General features: G+C 36.5%; 1 protein-coding gene across 9 annotated transcripts in view; it reads right to left on the bottom strand.

Annotated features, from left to right (window-relative positions):
• Positions 1-15912, bottom strand: part of LOC140155645 (cytoskeleton-associated protein 5-like) — a 67114-nt gene that overhangs the window by 17548 nt on the left and 33654 nt on the right. For 5 of the 9 annotated variants that reach the window (XM_072178562.1, XM_072178564.1, XM_072178566.1 and 2 more), the window contains 14 exons: positions 14094-14204; positions 13733-13882; positions 12337-12540; positions 11313-11448; positions 10874-11067; positions 9897-10042; positions 8215-8238; positions 6919-6993; positions 4791-4994; positions 3336-3435; positions 2750-2926; positions 2290-2477; positions 1670-1745; positions 475-663 (listed from right to left, as the gene is read on the bottom strand). In XM_072178562.1, the coding sequence (XP_072034663.1) occupies positions 475-663; positions 1670-1745; positions 2290-2477; positions 2750-2926; positions 3336-3435; positions 4791-4994; positions 6919-6993; positions 8215-8238; positions 9897-10042; positions 10874-11067; positions 11313-11448; positions 12337-12540; positions 13733-13882; positions 14094-14204 (1974 nt within the window). The remainder of the gene's footprint in view (positions 1-474; positions 664-1669; positions 1746-2289; positions 2478-2749; positions 2927-3335; positions 3436-4790; positions 4995-6918; positions 6994-8214; positions 8239-9896; positions 10043-10873; positions 11068-11312; positions 11449-12336; positions 12541-13732; positions 13883-14093; positions 14205-15912) is intronic. The other 4 variants (XM_072178565.1, XM_072178570.1, XM_072178563.1 and 1 more) reach the window with 3 other exon arrangements.

The raw sequence follows: 15912 nt of genomic DNA, 5'->3' as shown, positions 1-15912 counted from the left end.
TGCCATGTAGGGCTGTATACCTTTAACACATGCCTGCATGAATGTGGTATTCCAGTTGACATCAATACACCTGCTATGAAGAAATGACCTTATATTCCTACACAGGGAGTGTGGATTTCATATAGGATTACCTGAATCGGTGACTCCATTTGAAATCTATAATCTGTTTGGAAGATTAGCGTCATGTCTTCCATAGGGGCATATGGAATGCAAGTGGAATCGGTGACTCCATTTGAAATCTATAATCTCTGTTTGGAAGATTACCGTCATGTCTTCCATAGGGGCATATGGAATGCAAGTGGAATAAGCCAATGTGGTGACTAACTATGTTGTTGGGCAGGTAGGTAACAATTCAGATGCAACTTTCTGCCAATAAGTTTATCAGGCCTATACTATATAATAACCTTTTAGAATACGCCTACTGGGCCAATAACATTCATTCAAACAGTATTAATATCAGTATCACACACATACCTTGTTGCCCAGTATCTTTGCAAGGGAGTGAAGTATAGTCTTGACTGTCCTCAATGGTACATCAGTAGACCTCTCCTTCCATGTACTAGATGGGAATGCTCTAAGAAACAGGTGGATATCTAATAACACATGTTCAACCTTTAATTGATTGATGACATTAGGCATCATACGCACCATACGCCATAAACACTGCAAATAAGAGAAGACAATCCAAGTGAAATCAATAAAACGTACTGCTGAAATGCAAGATTTTAGTCTACCTTTATAGAGGTTATGTGTGTTCTATAAGCTGCATATCCTATCAGCGACTGTTATACCTTGTTTAGGACTTTCAAAAGAAGTACCTGCATGTGCAACCATGACTGTTTCAAAATAGCCCGCCAAAGTCATGCAAGTAACTCTGAGGTCGTGCATTGAATTGGTTTGAATGAGGAATACTACGGGAACCAGTGCCTTTTGTTAGAAGTCACACATGAGTAAAGTGGATAACCTCTATTCAGGCATGAGAATGGGTTTTTTGAAAATAGCCTGAAAAAGAGTGTGAATTCAGGCTTGAAAAGCTCAAAACAGGCTGGAAAAAAATGAAAATTTGGTCAACAATATAGCTTCAAGTGAATTCAGGCCAAAAGTTGAAAATTCTTTACCATGTTATTACCATGCTCCAAGCTGAAACAGCAAGCAAAAATAACAACCTGCTATCTATTCCCTTTGAAACTAGGTCTATGAAAACAAGCTGAAAATCATAAACCTAAAATTAATGGAACAGTTAAATGTAGGGCAAGCACAATTTCTATTTTGAATTATAAGTCTTATATTCCTACACTGCATCATTGACCTCTTTCAGCCTTAGAGAAATGATTTATTATTTATTTATTTATTTATTTATTTCAAACATATTTAAAGAGGGTAGCCCTGATCAGTGAACTATAATCTTTGCCTGTAAACCTGACGAGAGTGTATTTTAAGCATGCATCATGGATTTACTGTACTTGTCTCTGATTGGCTGCTCAGGTGATTTGCTGTTGCCGAGTATAAATTTATGAATGAACGCCTTGCTAGCTTCGGTTTTGCAACATCACGGTAGTACACGCTCGTCAAAGGTTTACAGCAAAGTATTACAGCACTGCTTTCCACAAGGGCCCTCTGTACATTCAACAATGGACATTGCCTAATTTCAAGTGTTATACAATCTTACCTTCATTACTAGTTGTGTAAACTTTGGTGAATTACTATCATGTGCAACACATTCATGAAGAAGTTTTATAAGTGCCCTGTACATGAAAAATGTAAATGAAATAGATCAACATATTAATTTTCCATAAAAACATCTTGCCAGAGACTCGCTGGTCGGGTATCTCCGCGTCCTAGATTTTACACTGCTAGTTTGTTTTTCTTTATGTATTTTATTGTTGCTATACTTATTTTATTCATGTTACCTCATGTATCATTATTTGTCTTTCTATATGTAATTTTATGAGAATAAACTGGCTGATTTAATAAAAAAATTGCAATTTGCAAACGTACGTATCGAACGCCCATGGAATATATTCAAAATCACTCTCCTGTGACCGGATTTTGAAAAGGTTGCATGGGCATTGGATACTACGTTTGGAAACTGCAATCTCTCTCATATCTTAAAAGCAACTTACTTAATGAGCACAAGAAGACAGAGGTGTCAAGAGTGATTAACATCAAAGTTATCGCACAACAAAAGTTGAATACAAGTACACCTTTGTTTTCATATTTTTTCTTTATTACCTTATAATTTTCTCCTAATTACTTAATTAAAATATTTCCTCTAGTTGTTTAACTTACCCTAAAGCATGATTGGGGTCTGCATTCTCTACAACCTTGACCATCAGCACATTGACCGATCTGACCACCTGAGGTCCCTCATCAAATGCCATCAGCCTATCATCTATCAGCGCTGTGATGAGGCCATTGATTATATCACACAACACTTCTTTGGATGCCTTCTGTGCTAACTCGCTGCATTGAAAAAGCTGGTAAAGGTCAAATCAAAGAGATTCATTCATTAGTTCTTGATTATAAGTCGGAAGACATGACCTCAAACTTTCATAAAAGCTTTTGTTGTTCATATAACCATAAATTTTGTTTCATTGAAAGGCAATCTTCTGAACTTCTAAACTTTTCCTCCATAATGTTTTAGGCTAATTGTACTATAAAATTATTTTGATGACATTTTTATGTTATTTTATATTGTTAACCAAAACAAAGATGAACAAATAAAGGTACATATGAAACTGAAACTCACCGACATAAGAAGCGCCACCAAGCACCTGTACATGCGTACCACATCTTTGGAAGAGTTTTCATCACCCATATGTTTACTGAATGCCATGCGTAGCTGTATTAATGTAGTCACTAGAAGTTGGTCTACATGTTCACCCATCACCTTTTCTTTGTCGTCTAGTTTAAGCACCTCATCAAGCTAGACAGGTGGATACAAAATTCATGATAAAACAATAGTTCTCATGTAATATTTTGAGCATTTGCTTTGCCTTCCTACCCAATCACCTAACAGTTAATGTTCATGCACTATTAAACAAATATTAACTGTCTATGAGTGTGATGGGTGAAATATGAGGTGAAAGATGAATTGTTCCATTCCCCGAGCCAGAACGGTCTTACTTCTTCCCTGTCTGTACTACAAGGCTCTGCAGCTGATCCGACTGTAAAGCACGCAGGGGCTTGTAGGTTTATGCCTGCCCATAGCCCACTATAAACAACTGCACTTTAGCCCCAGAGGCCCTCCTTCTCCAACTCCCAAAACTTTTTAATGAGATGAATTGGTTCCTAGCTCAGCACCTGTTTGGACCAAATTATTATAGCAATCTTACCTGTGCTAATGCTTGAATGCATACGGCTAAGTCATTACTGGCTATCTGAGAGATGAGTATATTCAACTGCATATTATTAGGTGTACTAGGCTTCTGAGCTCTGAAAATGAAAGAAATGGCTCCTGGTTACCACAATTTGGTAATCAAATGATATAGTTTATAGATCACTATCACCTGACAGTGTTCATTTATATTTTAAAATGAAATAAAATATCATAATTTTGTTAAGTAATTTCTGTTGCAAAAGAAAATTGAAAAATTTACAATAATCATGCAAGTTACCACAAGATGTGCTACTTTGTTGACTCCATGGCACAATTCATGAACATGTTATGACCAACTCAAAATATCAGGCCTTATAAATATCATTGCACATTGCTATGATAATTAAAGTACTGAGTAAAGAGATGAGCTATACAGTTTTGACGGATAGTCTGTGCAGTTCAATATATTGAATGATTTCACTGAAAGTATTGAATATATTTACTTGTTTTTCAGTTTGATATAAATAAACCTTAAGGTAATACGATGTATTGTTGGTCGAAGCAGCAACAAAAAAATGTAGTTCACAGCATCTTGCGAATAGTAGTGAGCTTCAGCAAAAATTGCATTGCTCAATTCATAGCGAGCGTGTAGAAGAATTCAAATATCACAGATATATTTTTCTAGGTCCTGTGGTTCTTGAGTTATGTTGTAAAGAGGGCTGAAACAACAACACTTTTGTAAAACGTACATAACTCATTAACAATAATAAATTAAGCAGGTTTTCCAAGTATATGATTTGTAGAATGTACTTTTGCAAAACACCAAAGTGTTATTTTTCAATAATATATTGATTCAGATAATGAAAATCGATTTTTATGGCTGCTTCGACCATTAATACCTCGTATAACCTTAATAGTCAGCTGTGTTTGAGAATAAAAAACACACCTTGAAAATTGCAGAAAAAGATGGAAAAAAAATCCACTATCATGCAAAGTCATCCGCTACCTCATTCTCAATAAAGGCTTAATATAATACCCAAGTAGGTCCACCAAGACATGGTGGCCACACTTGGGGAGGATGCCCCTTCCTACAGCATGGTAAAGAAGTGGGCTGCTGAGTTCAAACACCACAAGACAACTCTTGTCTGGAAAAGCCAGTTACTATCACCACATATGAGACTACATTGCCCATCCTCAAGAACTACTGTATAGTTAATCTCCTTCTACCTCGGGCCTCAAAGCTATCAATCATCCCTGTACCTAAAAAATAACAGGGTGATAATATATTTCTCTTGTGTATGAGGCACAGGTTTTTTGTCACATGATTAGCTTTACCACACCTGTCACAATTCTGATTAAGTACAAAGGATGTGGTGAGGATATATTATAGTAAGTCTCTATTTAGTTGAGATAACTGTTAAAAACATTCATTTTACCATGTATAGGTCCATGTTTGCCCATATTTACTAACCTTCTTTGTGGCATGACGATTGGTTTAGTCAGTAAGTCATCCACACAGTTGGTGTCTTCTAGCTTAGGTTCAGAATAATTATCAGCTGTGGATTCCAGACCAAGCTTATCCAGATCCAAAGAGAATACCTTAGGCCTGTTGGCATTTAAGTCTTTACCAGGGGCAGGAGGAGCAGTGGCAGGACGAGGACCTTTACTGGGATTCCTATAAAGACACAAATGAAATGAGTTAGAATGCAGCTCAGAATAAAAACCATTCAATTATCTGTTTGAATTTCGTAATTTTTAAAAAAAACAAACTACTGGTGTAATCTAATGATTCCCAACTGGTGAACCTGGACCCCACTGGTGTTCCCAGCTCTATATTTTGGGTCACAAACCTACTGCAGGAATGATGTATTACACAATTTGGCGTTATGTCTGACCAACAAATGGCATATTCCAAAAGAGGTTGTGACCCCCACCCCCTGTATGATCACTTATAACACATGAGAATTTGTGTTCAGTAATCTTGCCTATTTGCTATTCACAATGTGTACACAAATTCAACATGTTGTGTTTCGGACAAGTTACAGATCCACCCATCCATACTGTACACAGGTAATTTTTGACCAAACATGATAAATACATCATTGGGGATAGTTTTATACAAAATCTCACATAACCCTGTTTCCTTTGTTCTGAAGCTGACCATGCCTGGTTCATGCAATCTTACATCTACACTTTTTGCATGCAGAGCAAAACAGTTTACAATAACATAAATAAAAAAAAAAAAAGTACCAATCTACTTTGATTTTACCGGAGATTTTCTGTACAAAATAATTTTGTCTACCTGCACCAACAAACGATCCATATAGGCCAATTTAACCACAATGTATCATGTCTCATAAAATTGGGATCGTAAAAGTGAAAGTGTAAATTACTATAACTGCTAACACCGTACCAGTCTTGACTTCAACAGCTTTGCTTGTGCAGTAAGAAAAAAACCAAGTAAAAAAGTACAAATTTATACTTTTATTTTAATATCAAATTTTGTCTTATTGTTTTCACATTTGCCACTTCCGTAGCACCATTAGCACATCTATGCTTGTTCCAAAAATGCACAAATCTGAATTTCAATGAATTATAGGGTGTTCTGCCTGAAGTCTAATGCTGTTTTTTTATGCCTTAATGTTCTTTACCAATTCTTACTTCATGTTGGCATCAGTCTATCAAGTTTCATTTGGACATTTTGACAGTATTCACAAATAAACACAGCCAAATTAAAAAGTCGCCACTAGTTCCATCCCCATTTAATCAGAGTCTGATGAGTTTATGGCAAAATAATTTATATAATAATAATTTTCTATACACTTTCCTTTCGAAGGTTGATACCAAATTTGATATCAAAAGTTTAATCATCGTGAGCATAGGAATGGTTGTTTGGAAATTCAAGCAATTTAAAAAATGACAAATGACAAATTGTTTTTATGGAATGCTTATACAAATTACAAAACTCTGTATCATATCATACTTATAATACTCAATACAACAGTTAATTTGATAGTTTCGAATGTGTTCTATGTATAGTTGAAATCATAGAATTCCCTTAGTCCCTGAAATGTTATTTTATTTGCATTATCGTAACTGCATATGCGACAGATTTTCAACAATATTTTCAAAATATTTTTCTTACAATTTGTCATTTTGATCTTTCTGATCCAATAGCTATTCATATTTTGATTACCTTCTTGATTTAGATTCCATTCTTTGTGCATATTAAAACAAGAGTAGGTTAGTATCTAATTAGTCATTTCTATCACAAAACACACAAATTTCACTTCAAACATACACCTGAATTGATGCACTTCTAAGTTCACATCACATGGTTTTTAACTGGAGCCAATTAGTTAAACATGGATCTAATAAATAAATCCACATGGTTAAAAAGCAGCATGGTTATTAACTTAAATCACAGTGAATCATAACGTAACAAAATGCACTGGTTGGGTGGTAGAAAACAATAGTTCTCAAAAGAAATATTCAAGCTGCTAGCTAGCTAGTCATGCAAACAAGGGGCATACAATCAAGCACAATAAGCATCCAACCAATCATGACATAAAGGAGCCGAGAGGAAACAAGGAATCCACCTGTCTTCATCATCGGCTATGGGGGTGGCAGCTGCTACTTTGATCTGATCCCCTTTCATCTTCTTTTTCATCCATCTGCGGAATAAATCACCGGTGGTTTTGTTTCATTTATTTAAAAAAATGATAATAATACTTGTTTCAATGTCTAGCATTACTCAAGATTCTTCTCATCACGGGCACAAATGCTGTAAGACGACCAAGTTTTATGACGCATGCCAGATAGTATAGATGATAGTTTGATTAGTTGAAGATGAATTGAGCTGGAAAAAGAGAGAGAAAGCGTGCAATAGGTAGGTGTGCTGAAGAACGAAAAACAAACATATCCATTTGATGCTTCCCATGACAAAAACTCAAGCAGTGCTGCACAGACACTATTCTGGTAGCATTTAGCAAGCTACTAATATGCCGATCATTATTGAACTAAGCATTTATAACACATCTTATGATGCTGAATAAGCACAAGCAGCTGACCATCCACCATGCAAGAGTGAAGGAATCTATCTACAGATGAAAACACACACTTCAATCAATCATCAACCACATGCACAACTTGCTTATAGTTACAAACATTAGTCTTTCAGATAATCCCTCTTCTTTAACATATGAAACCAGTTGGACCAAATTATATTGAATGAAAACAGTGATCACCCAATAGAGAATATGATGAATCAAAATTGAACAAATGTTTTTTTAGCTAACGGTTGTGATAAAAAGCTTACACTAAAATATCTTTTTTTTTCTCTGCAACGGGCTACATGCATGCTATCAACACTATATTTGAGGAGCAATTGTGACCAGTCAATGAGCCCGCAACAGCAGATCACACATAGCCTTCAATCATGGATAAGTGCGAGGTAACACATAAAATGTGCCTCACACATTATTCCAACTTTTAACATCTTCACTTAGAATTGCAAATATCACCACTTTGCCCAGGGCTGATATTTGCATTATTTTTAACATGTTGAAACTGAGGTTCTTGGTCTCAAGCCTGAACCTTTTCCTAACATCCCAACCCCACCCTTTCAACAATCAATGTTGAGTGCCACAAAGCGTGTATGAGCAAACAAGTAGGATTCAACATTGATCAGGGAGTGAGAGTTAATTATTGAATAGTGCAATCTGCAATGAGTATCCTAGAGGACATTCTCTCTGTCTCAACTAAATCTATGACTAGTCCCCGAGCTGAAAATGTAGTTTAGATTTGAGGGCAATCATTTGAATGCCAATGGAGGGAGCAAAACAAGTGTTTGGTTGTGTGACGTGTAGACTAGCTATAGTAGCAGACTTAGTTACCTGTATGCATCTCTCCATCCAGGACTATGGGAAAAGGAGTGTGTTAAAGACAAAACAACGAGTTACAATAAACACTGGGTTACTACTATCAAAGTTTATAATCAGGCTGTAGAATACATCACAACATTTTAACAGGCAAGATGACATTGTGCTACATCTTATAGGACTTTGTGTACTAGTTACAAGAAATACTTCATCTAAGAAAAGCTCTATATCTTTTAAGTCAAGTTGCATCTTCTGTCTGCCTTACGTATGTGCAATCACTGTTATGTAACATCAAAGTTTGTCACTACCTGCATTAATGCAACTGCAGTGATTTACTGAAAAGCAAATTTGTAAAATGAATGATAAACGTTTTTTTAAATAATTCAATTTATTCCCAGCTGAAGAAAACTATAATACAGGAAAATTAAAATAATACTATGCTTCACTATTCATAGAAACAGGCATCTTGCTGGTCAAAATATTTGATGTATAGGTATAAAGGTGGGTTCTCTTCTTCTACAACTTCATATGTGGGTTGCTACGCTAACAGAACTGATGACTCCCTTTCCTTTGTCAGTACCTTTTCTGAAGATAGCTGCCTTTTGTTTACAATGACCTAAATTACAATACCACTGCGGGTCATCACCTAGCTCTTGGCCCATGTCACTGGCAAGCACTTATGGGAATTTACATGAGATTAAGGATGCTCAGGTACGGGTATGATGTACCAACTGGAACAGGTTATTCCAAGGGGAGGGGTACTCGGTACATATTACCATAAAGGGACATCATATGTGACCTATCGCATCGAAACACGGCAGTTGTCGTCAAAAATGAACCTGTTGTAGATTTTTTTACCAAACTAAAGGACTGTTTTTAAGCTTTAAAATGGCACCTCTTCCATTAATATCCGATGCAGAATGGCCATTTTATGTGACAAATACAGTTCAAATTTCTTATTATTTTCTTAATTTTTCGGGGCACATTTTCTTTATTATCTTTAAATGTGGGTTTCCGACAACTGCCGTGTTTCGCTGGGATGGGTCACATATGCGTCATATTTCCAGCCATCTGGTATATCAATTGCCCCTTGTCCTCTAGTTCAGGTCAAATTTTTTTTTCAAATTTGCAAAAATATTAGCAAAATAAAAAAATGCAAATATATCTCTAACATTTATTGTAAAAATGGGTGAAATTGTGATAACAATTGGTCAACTTCAAAATTGAAAGAGTCATCTCCCTGTCCAAACCCAACTTCTTAAAGTACCCCAGGCCAGGGAGTATCAGTCTTGTTAACCCAGCTAAGTAGCTACCTATTCTTACATAGATGTTAATCTAAACAGTGTAATCAAGTCATGCAGGATATATATTGATTCATGCTTCATTCATACACTATCAGTTGCCATCTCTCCACATTATAATATAATAATTGTACTTCCACATGTGATGTCTAATCTAAGAGTAGTCACTTTTATGGAGATCCAAATACTGTAAAGTCAACATGATTCAATTGAAAAGTAGGATGACAGGCAAAACCACCAAAAGTATCATCTGTGCGTGCTAAATTTCAACCTCTAAAAGATACTTTCTAATGATAATAAAATACAGGTAATAAATAAATAAGTAAATAATGTGTATTTTGACTGATCCACATATTTTCCCTGCTATTGAAAAGAAATAAATTTGTGACTACTTACGGAAGACCCGACTTGCCCGCTTTGTTGGCCGATTTATCATCTGTTTTCTGTTGATTCTGTGGGGGTGAAATTTTCGGAGCCGCTGCAGTTTTGCGAGCGGACCTCTTTATTCGCTCTTCAAGCATTCCCATGTCTTTGTCGTTGAGCTGATTTCAATAAATAGAGAAAAGAATGGTCTCTTTTTTTTATAACAAAGTAGAAGCACTTATAATTAGATAGAAATCTTGATCACTACTTGGTGCTTTAGGTGGTGATGAAGGTGGTACTACACCCCCTGATAAATTTTGTGACTAATTTAGCATTTTCTCAAAAATAACTACACACTGGTAACAAAAGTTATGTATAGGCCTATATATTAGAGGGGCAAGGAATCCAATTACTTCACTGAAATTTCAGTGATTCAAGACAAGTGGTTCATTATATATGTTAAGAAATGAGGTACATTCTAGCGGTACCTCTTCTTATCATAAATAACGTACCGCTTGTCTTGAGTCACTGAAATTCCAGTGTAGTAACTGGATTCCTTGCCCCTCATATACGTAACTTTTGTTACCAGTGTGTTATTATTGTTTGAGAAGAATGCAAAAATAGTCACAAATTTATCAAAGGGTGTAGTAACACCTTTAGAATAGTGAAAATGAAACCATCAAATATAGAGGAAGCTTGGATTATTTACCACATCGTGACAGATAAAATAGTTTTGACAAAAAACCATATTGCCCTAGTTATCTTGGCCATGGTGGAATGCACTCTCACGTACATGTAGCGTACTAAGCGTGTGTGCAGTGTAAGAGGCATACACAAAATCTTCTGGACCATGTTATACCGTATAATACGCCAGTGTGTTTATCGCAGAGCTACAAGCGAGTCAAGTGTGTTCCACCTTGGCCAAGAATTACTTGAAATACCTATAGTTGGCAATATTTGCAGTCCTACTTAAATCCTTTATAATATTTGTGTGTCAGTCACATACTCACATGGCCACAATATTTATAGATGTCTTCATTTATTAAGAGATAGATTTGCACCAGTGTGTTGAGGGCAGCAGACCTGACACTATTATCCCTGTCACCAATCTGTGCCGCAATTTCTTTCACTGCTTTAGGTGGAGATGGCTGACAAATGTTTAGACCATACGTCTCAATCAAACCTCCTAATTCTTCTAAGCACTCTGAGGATTCAAACAAACAAGATAATTTTGTCATAACTGATTCTGTTTGGTAAATGAATGATGGATTATCAAATATGCATCCCAACAATTCAAGTCCTCTAAAATAATGAATGTTTCCCTTATGTCACATAAACATATTTAACATGATTTTTTGATCGCCCTAAGAACAAAACAACACCACCTCAATATGCAACAGACTCAATGGTAAAACTTCCATGCTTATATTCAGTGGGAAGGGCTCTTACCTGCTCTCTGTCTGGAGTTCTTAGACTTAAGACCCTCCATAATGAAGGTGAACATCTTACTAGCAGGGTACACTTTGGTCAGCAACCTCAGCACAATGCGTGTTAACTTACGAATATTCTCTTTACTGTCTCCAACCTGTTGCAACAAAACAAAAATAAAAATGTTTCTTGAATTTGATGGAGGCAAGCTGTGTAAAACCAAAATACAGAAATGTATATGAAATTCAAGCTTTTATTTTGGACAAATAAAATTGAAAAAAATAAATAAAAAATTGCATTCTGTACAAAAATTCAGATTTGATATGAATATGTTAGAGAGAAAGTAGTCTCCTGTCAATAGTGTCATGATGGTAAATGCTACAATGGGCTACTTCACTCAAAAACACACTACAACAACATTTCTAAAAATAGAAATATAATAATAATAAATTTTGGATTTATAAAGTGCCTTTCTCCAGATCTTGGAGGACTCAAAGCGCTGTAATTTCGCTGCAATGGTGGATCATCACAATCAGATCGCATCAACTAGGCCAGTTGCTGCCGAACGGCGCACATCTATCCGCATTTAGATTGTAACATCCACCAATTATCTGTGTAGCTCCCCAAATTCCATTGGTTGAAGGAAGTTTTTGATAACCAAACAACTAATCACCAATTTTTGCGATACAGGAGGAAACCGGAGATCCAGGAGAAAACCTGCGAGAGCAAGCATGGAATCTGGATAAACCAAGTGCACATGAGTGCTTGGGGCGCGCCGGGGCTTGAACCCGGGACCTCAGTGGTGCAAGGCGAGGGAACTACCGCCGCGCCAACTCGCTCCCCCAAAAATGTTTTCTAGATGTTATTGGAAATAGATATGCCAAATATTTTGCCAACATTATGTTAGAATATTTGCAGAAAGTTGTCAAAAAATGTTTTTGAATGTTATGAAAACATTTGAAACCCTTCTTATATCCCAACATTGAAACTTTTCTAGCAACCTTTTGCGAAAGATGTCGAAAATGCGTGTTTGCTGGGTACATACCTTTATAATAAGATATGGAATAAAGCTATGTGCTTCGTGGTCCAACAAGTTATAATCCTCGTCTCCGAGCAGGGAAAATAGACCACCGAGGTACTCTAAGACTTTGATATGTAATGATGTGTTGGTATCAAAAAATCGCAAAGTAATCCATTTCAGAATCAGATCTAGGGATGCAATGGTGGCTTCCTTACCACTATCTAAACACTGAGATAAAAGGAAAAATGGTGCAGTTAGATGCGAGATGCAAAACATTTAACAGTGATTTGCTAAAATAAAAAACTCTGGACATACCTGCTGATGCAGAGACTTGAACAACAGGCCTTTGAATTATGCATCTGATGCTCTAACAACTTGAGTTACATAGACTATCCCTGATAAACAGGTCTCAAGTCTGGTAAGTAAGCGGTCAGGGTAAACAGTATAAACAACATACAAGACACCAGTGTACAAGATCAATTTAATGATGTTTATTAATATACTTGCAAGTGATAAGACTAAAAGTGACCAAATAAACAAAACATTTCATATTTGAGTCAAATGTATACAGCACCTTACAATTAGATGGAGTTACCTGTGTTGCTGTTCTGTTCCATTTTGTCAATTCTATTGCATATCCTTTTGATTAAATGGAAGGAAGCAAGGCAGCTTCATTCAAATGTTCATTGCACATTTCTTTTTCATATCTCCAACATTAAAATTCTCAAGTTGCAATTAGCTTACCAGTTCTTTTCACACAATTACAATACATTAACCAGAGATGTCACAGGCTGACCCCAAAAATCCTGAACTTGCAAAGCGTGGCGAGCGAAGCTCTCGCAAGAACACGGCCGGGGGTGCAGGGCCCGCTTAAGGGCCCCAGTTCGCCTCGGTAGAGGTCGAGGGGTGAAGCCCCGAAGCCAGATGGTTTCTGCACATTTAGCACCACAGTAAAGGCCATTTCAGAGGGTAAAAGAACAGTTCAAAGCTCCTGGCTTGTTCTACACTTTTAATAAAAAGTGCTTCCTTCTTCAGAAAACATGCTTTAAAGTTTTCAGTTTCCTATACTTTTATGTAAAGAGACACTCTTAAAAATAAAAGTTTTTTGGCTTTATTACATGGACAATATGGCTGATGTTGATATATGTGAAGCAGAAAGATAAGACAATAGGGCCACTCCAAAAGCGAAAAAAAAAAAAAAAAAATCTCTGAATTTAAACATCTCTGAATTTAACCGTAACACCCAGTAAACGGCACAGGCACGGGAAAGGCATAGGTCCCCTCCGACCAAAACCCCCTGGCAGTGTTAGGGTTAAGCACTTAATATAACCAGCATATTATATTTCACACATTTTGCACCAGAATGGGTACTGGGAGAATTGTCCTCAAAATAACAATTAACTACAGTTATGATACTTACCTCAGTAAGCATATTAATAGCAATTAGTTGCTGTTTGAAGTCATTGTGGAATAGTTTGGTCATCATGGTTTTGCTCACACAATTCTCCATTTGGTCTTTAAGCTGGTCAATGTATTCTTGACGTGGCGATGTGAAATTCCACTTCAGAACCTGGACAAAAGACAAGACATGTGAATTTCTTTACCAGTTTGGTTTAGGAAAATTTCTCTTAAAAAGATTTATTTGACACAGGGGCTTAAATTTTTCTTGTCTTGATGCTTTGGCATTTGTTATTCACGTAACATAAGATAACATATTATAAATAGTTTCCCTCTTTACCCCAGAACCACTTGACTCAATATGTAAGCTATTTTGCACCAACCTTCAAATCTTGTTCATCTCGTATCCTCCTGTCTTTGCCCTTATTCATGATTAAAGCTGGACCAGTATCCTCATCTTCATCCTTCTTCTTACGAATTGATTTGGAGCCAGCCTTAACAGAGATTAGAAAACAAGCGGGAAATAGTCAAAACAAGCAAATCACACCCTTATTGCACATCACCACAAAAATAGGAAGGAATATCCAAAACTAAAGTCATGTATCACACATGGTTTTAGGTTTGGTTACAGCTTGAATTATGTAGCGCATACACGCTGCTTGTGAAGATGTGTGTAAGGAGTATGCAGGTAATAATTATAAATTATATTAGCTCCCTGTGAATATGGCATGCCTAAGGTCAAAAAAATGTTTGGTTGTCCTTGACTGACCGACCCAAGTTGTCCAACCGACCAAAACCAATTTTTTTTGTACTTTAACATACATTCTTATTCAATGGAGTGCGTCTTGTAAAGAATTCATGTAATTTGATTGGTTTTCTGGTGTATAATATCTCACAATATTTGATAGTGATATTAGTCAGGGCGCACGCCGCCACGCAACGGCGGCATGCTTGTTGCTCCTCAATGATCGCGCGATAATGCGAGAACTAAGAACGCGATTCGGCAGCTTAGATGTCCGTGATGGTTTCGTTCATTTAAAACAACGGGGATGTCCTCACAAAAGTAACTTTTTTTTGTTGAAAAAGGCAGTTTTTCTCATAAAATTACATTAAAACTGAATAAGAATGAGAATAAAAGTAGTGGATCGTTGCGCCGGCATCCACTACTCAAAATATTGGCCAGCCCATCCATTATGACACATTATTGGATAGGCAAAAGACAAAATCCTATCTTTTATTCTCTAAATCATATTGCCACATTATTTCAAGGCACATTATATATCAAATCCCTCCTGTGTCCTAGTTTTACATGGCTGAGTAACCCTGCCACCTGTTTCTACATCAATCTTGGGGCTAACTCTTAGTAGATGTAAACATATTTGATAATGTAATATGCAGTAGGCCTATAAATTAGAAGTGTCAAATTTTATTAATTATTTTTCTCACTTGGATTCTGCTACTTGTAGTAAAATGTACACTAATTGGTACACATGATGGCATGCTAAACAGTCAAATTGCTTTTTGAGCAATTACGATCCGAGTGTCATCCCAGGTGTCACATCGAGAAGTAAATAAGAATAAAAATCTGTCTGATTGGCCCTGTCTTCCACAAGGTGGTCTAAGACAACCAAACATATTTTTTTTGTTGGGGGAGGGGCCTAATGTGGAGTATGCATGTAATAAGGATTTTACCCAAGTGGTGGTGGACCAATAAAATTACAGAATTTGTTTTCATTCAGTGACAAACATTGGCCAATGTCTGACAGATGATACCTGGACGATCTCTCAGATCATTACAAATGAGGCTGTATAATCACCCCTTAAAACTGCCAAAATGTAATCAAGGCTACCAGCTATTGCATATGTTCATCTTTCTAAATCCCAACCAACATAAATCAAACCATAACAGCTATATAATAAAACATGATCTGTGCTTAAGTGCATTCAGCACTCCAATCAAAGAAAACGCACCTGGGTACAGTTTTGAACGGTGTAACTCTTTTTATAGGCAGTATTGATAAGCTAATGTTAGAGAAGATTTTTTTCACTCCCTTCAATGCATTTCTTTCCTGTAATGATTTGCAATTCAGTGCAACATGGGTCGATTGTGCTAAGAAATACCGCAATTGGAAGATCTGGATGAGCTCTGACGATTTGAGGTATTTTTTGTCACTATTGACATATGCTGCATTGAATAGCAAA

The sequence above is a fragment of the Amphiura filiformis genome, chromosome 6 (genome assembly GCF_039555335.1).
Source record: "Amphiura filiformis chromosome 6, Afil_fr2py, whole genome shotgun sequence".
NCBI lineage: Eukaryota > Metazoa > Echinodermata > Ophiuroidea > Amphilepidida > Amphiuridae > Amphiura > Amphiura filiformis.
Note: the sequence above shows the minus strand (reverse complement) of the source record. Positions and strands in the feature narration are given on the sequence as shown.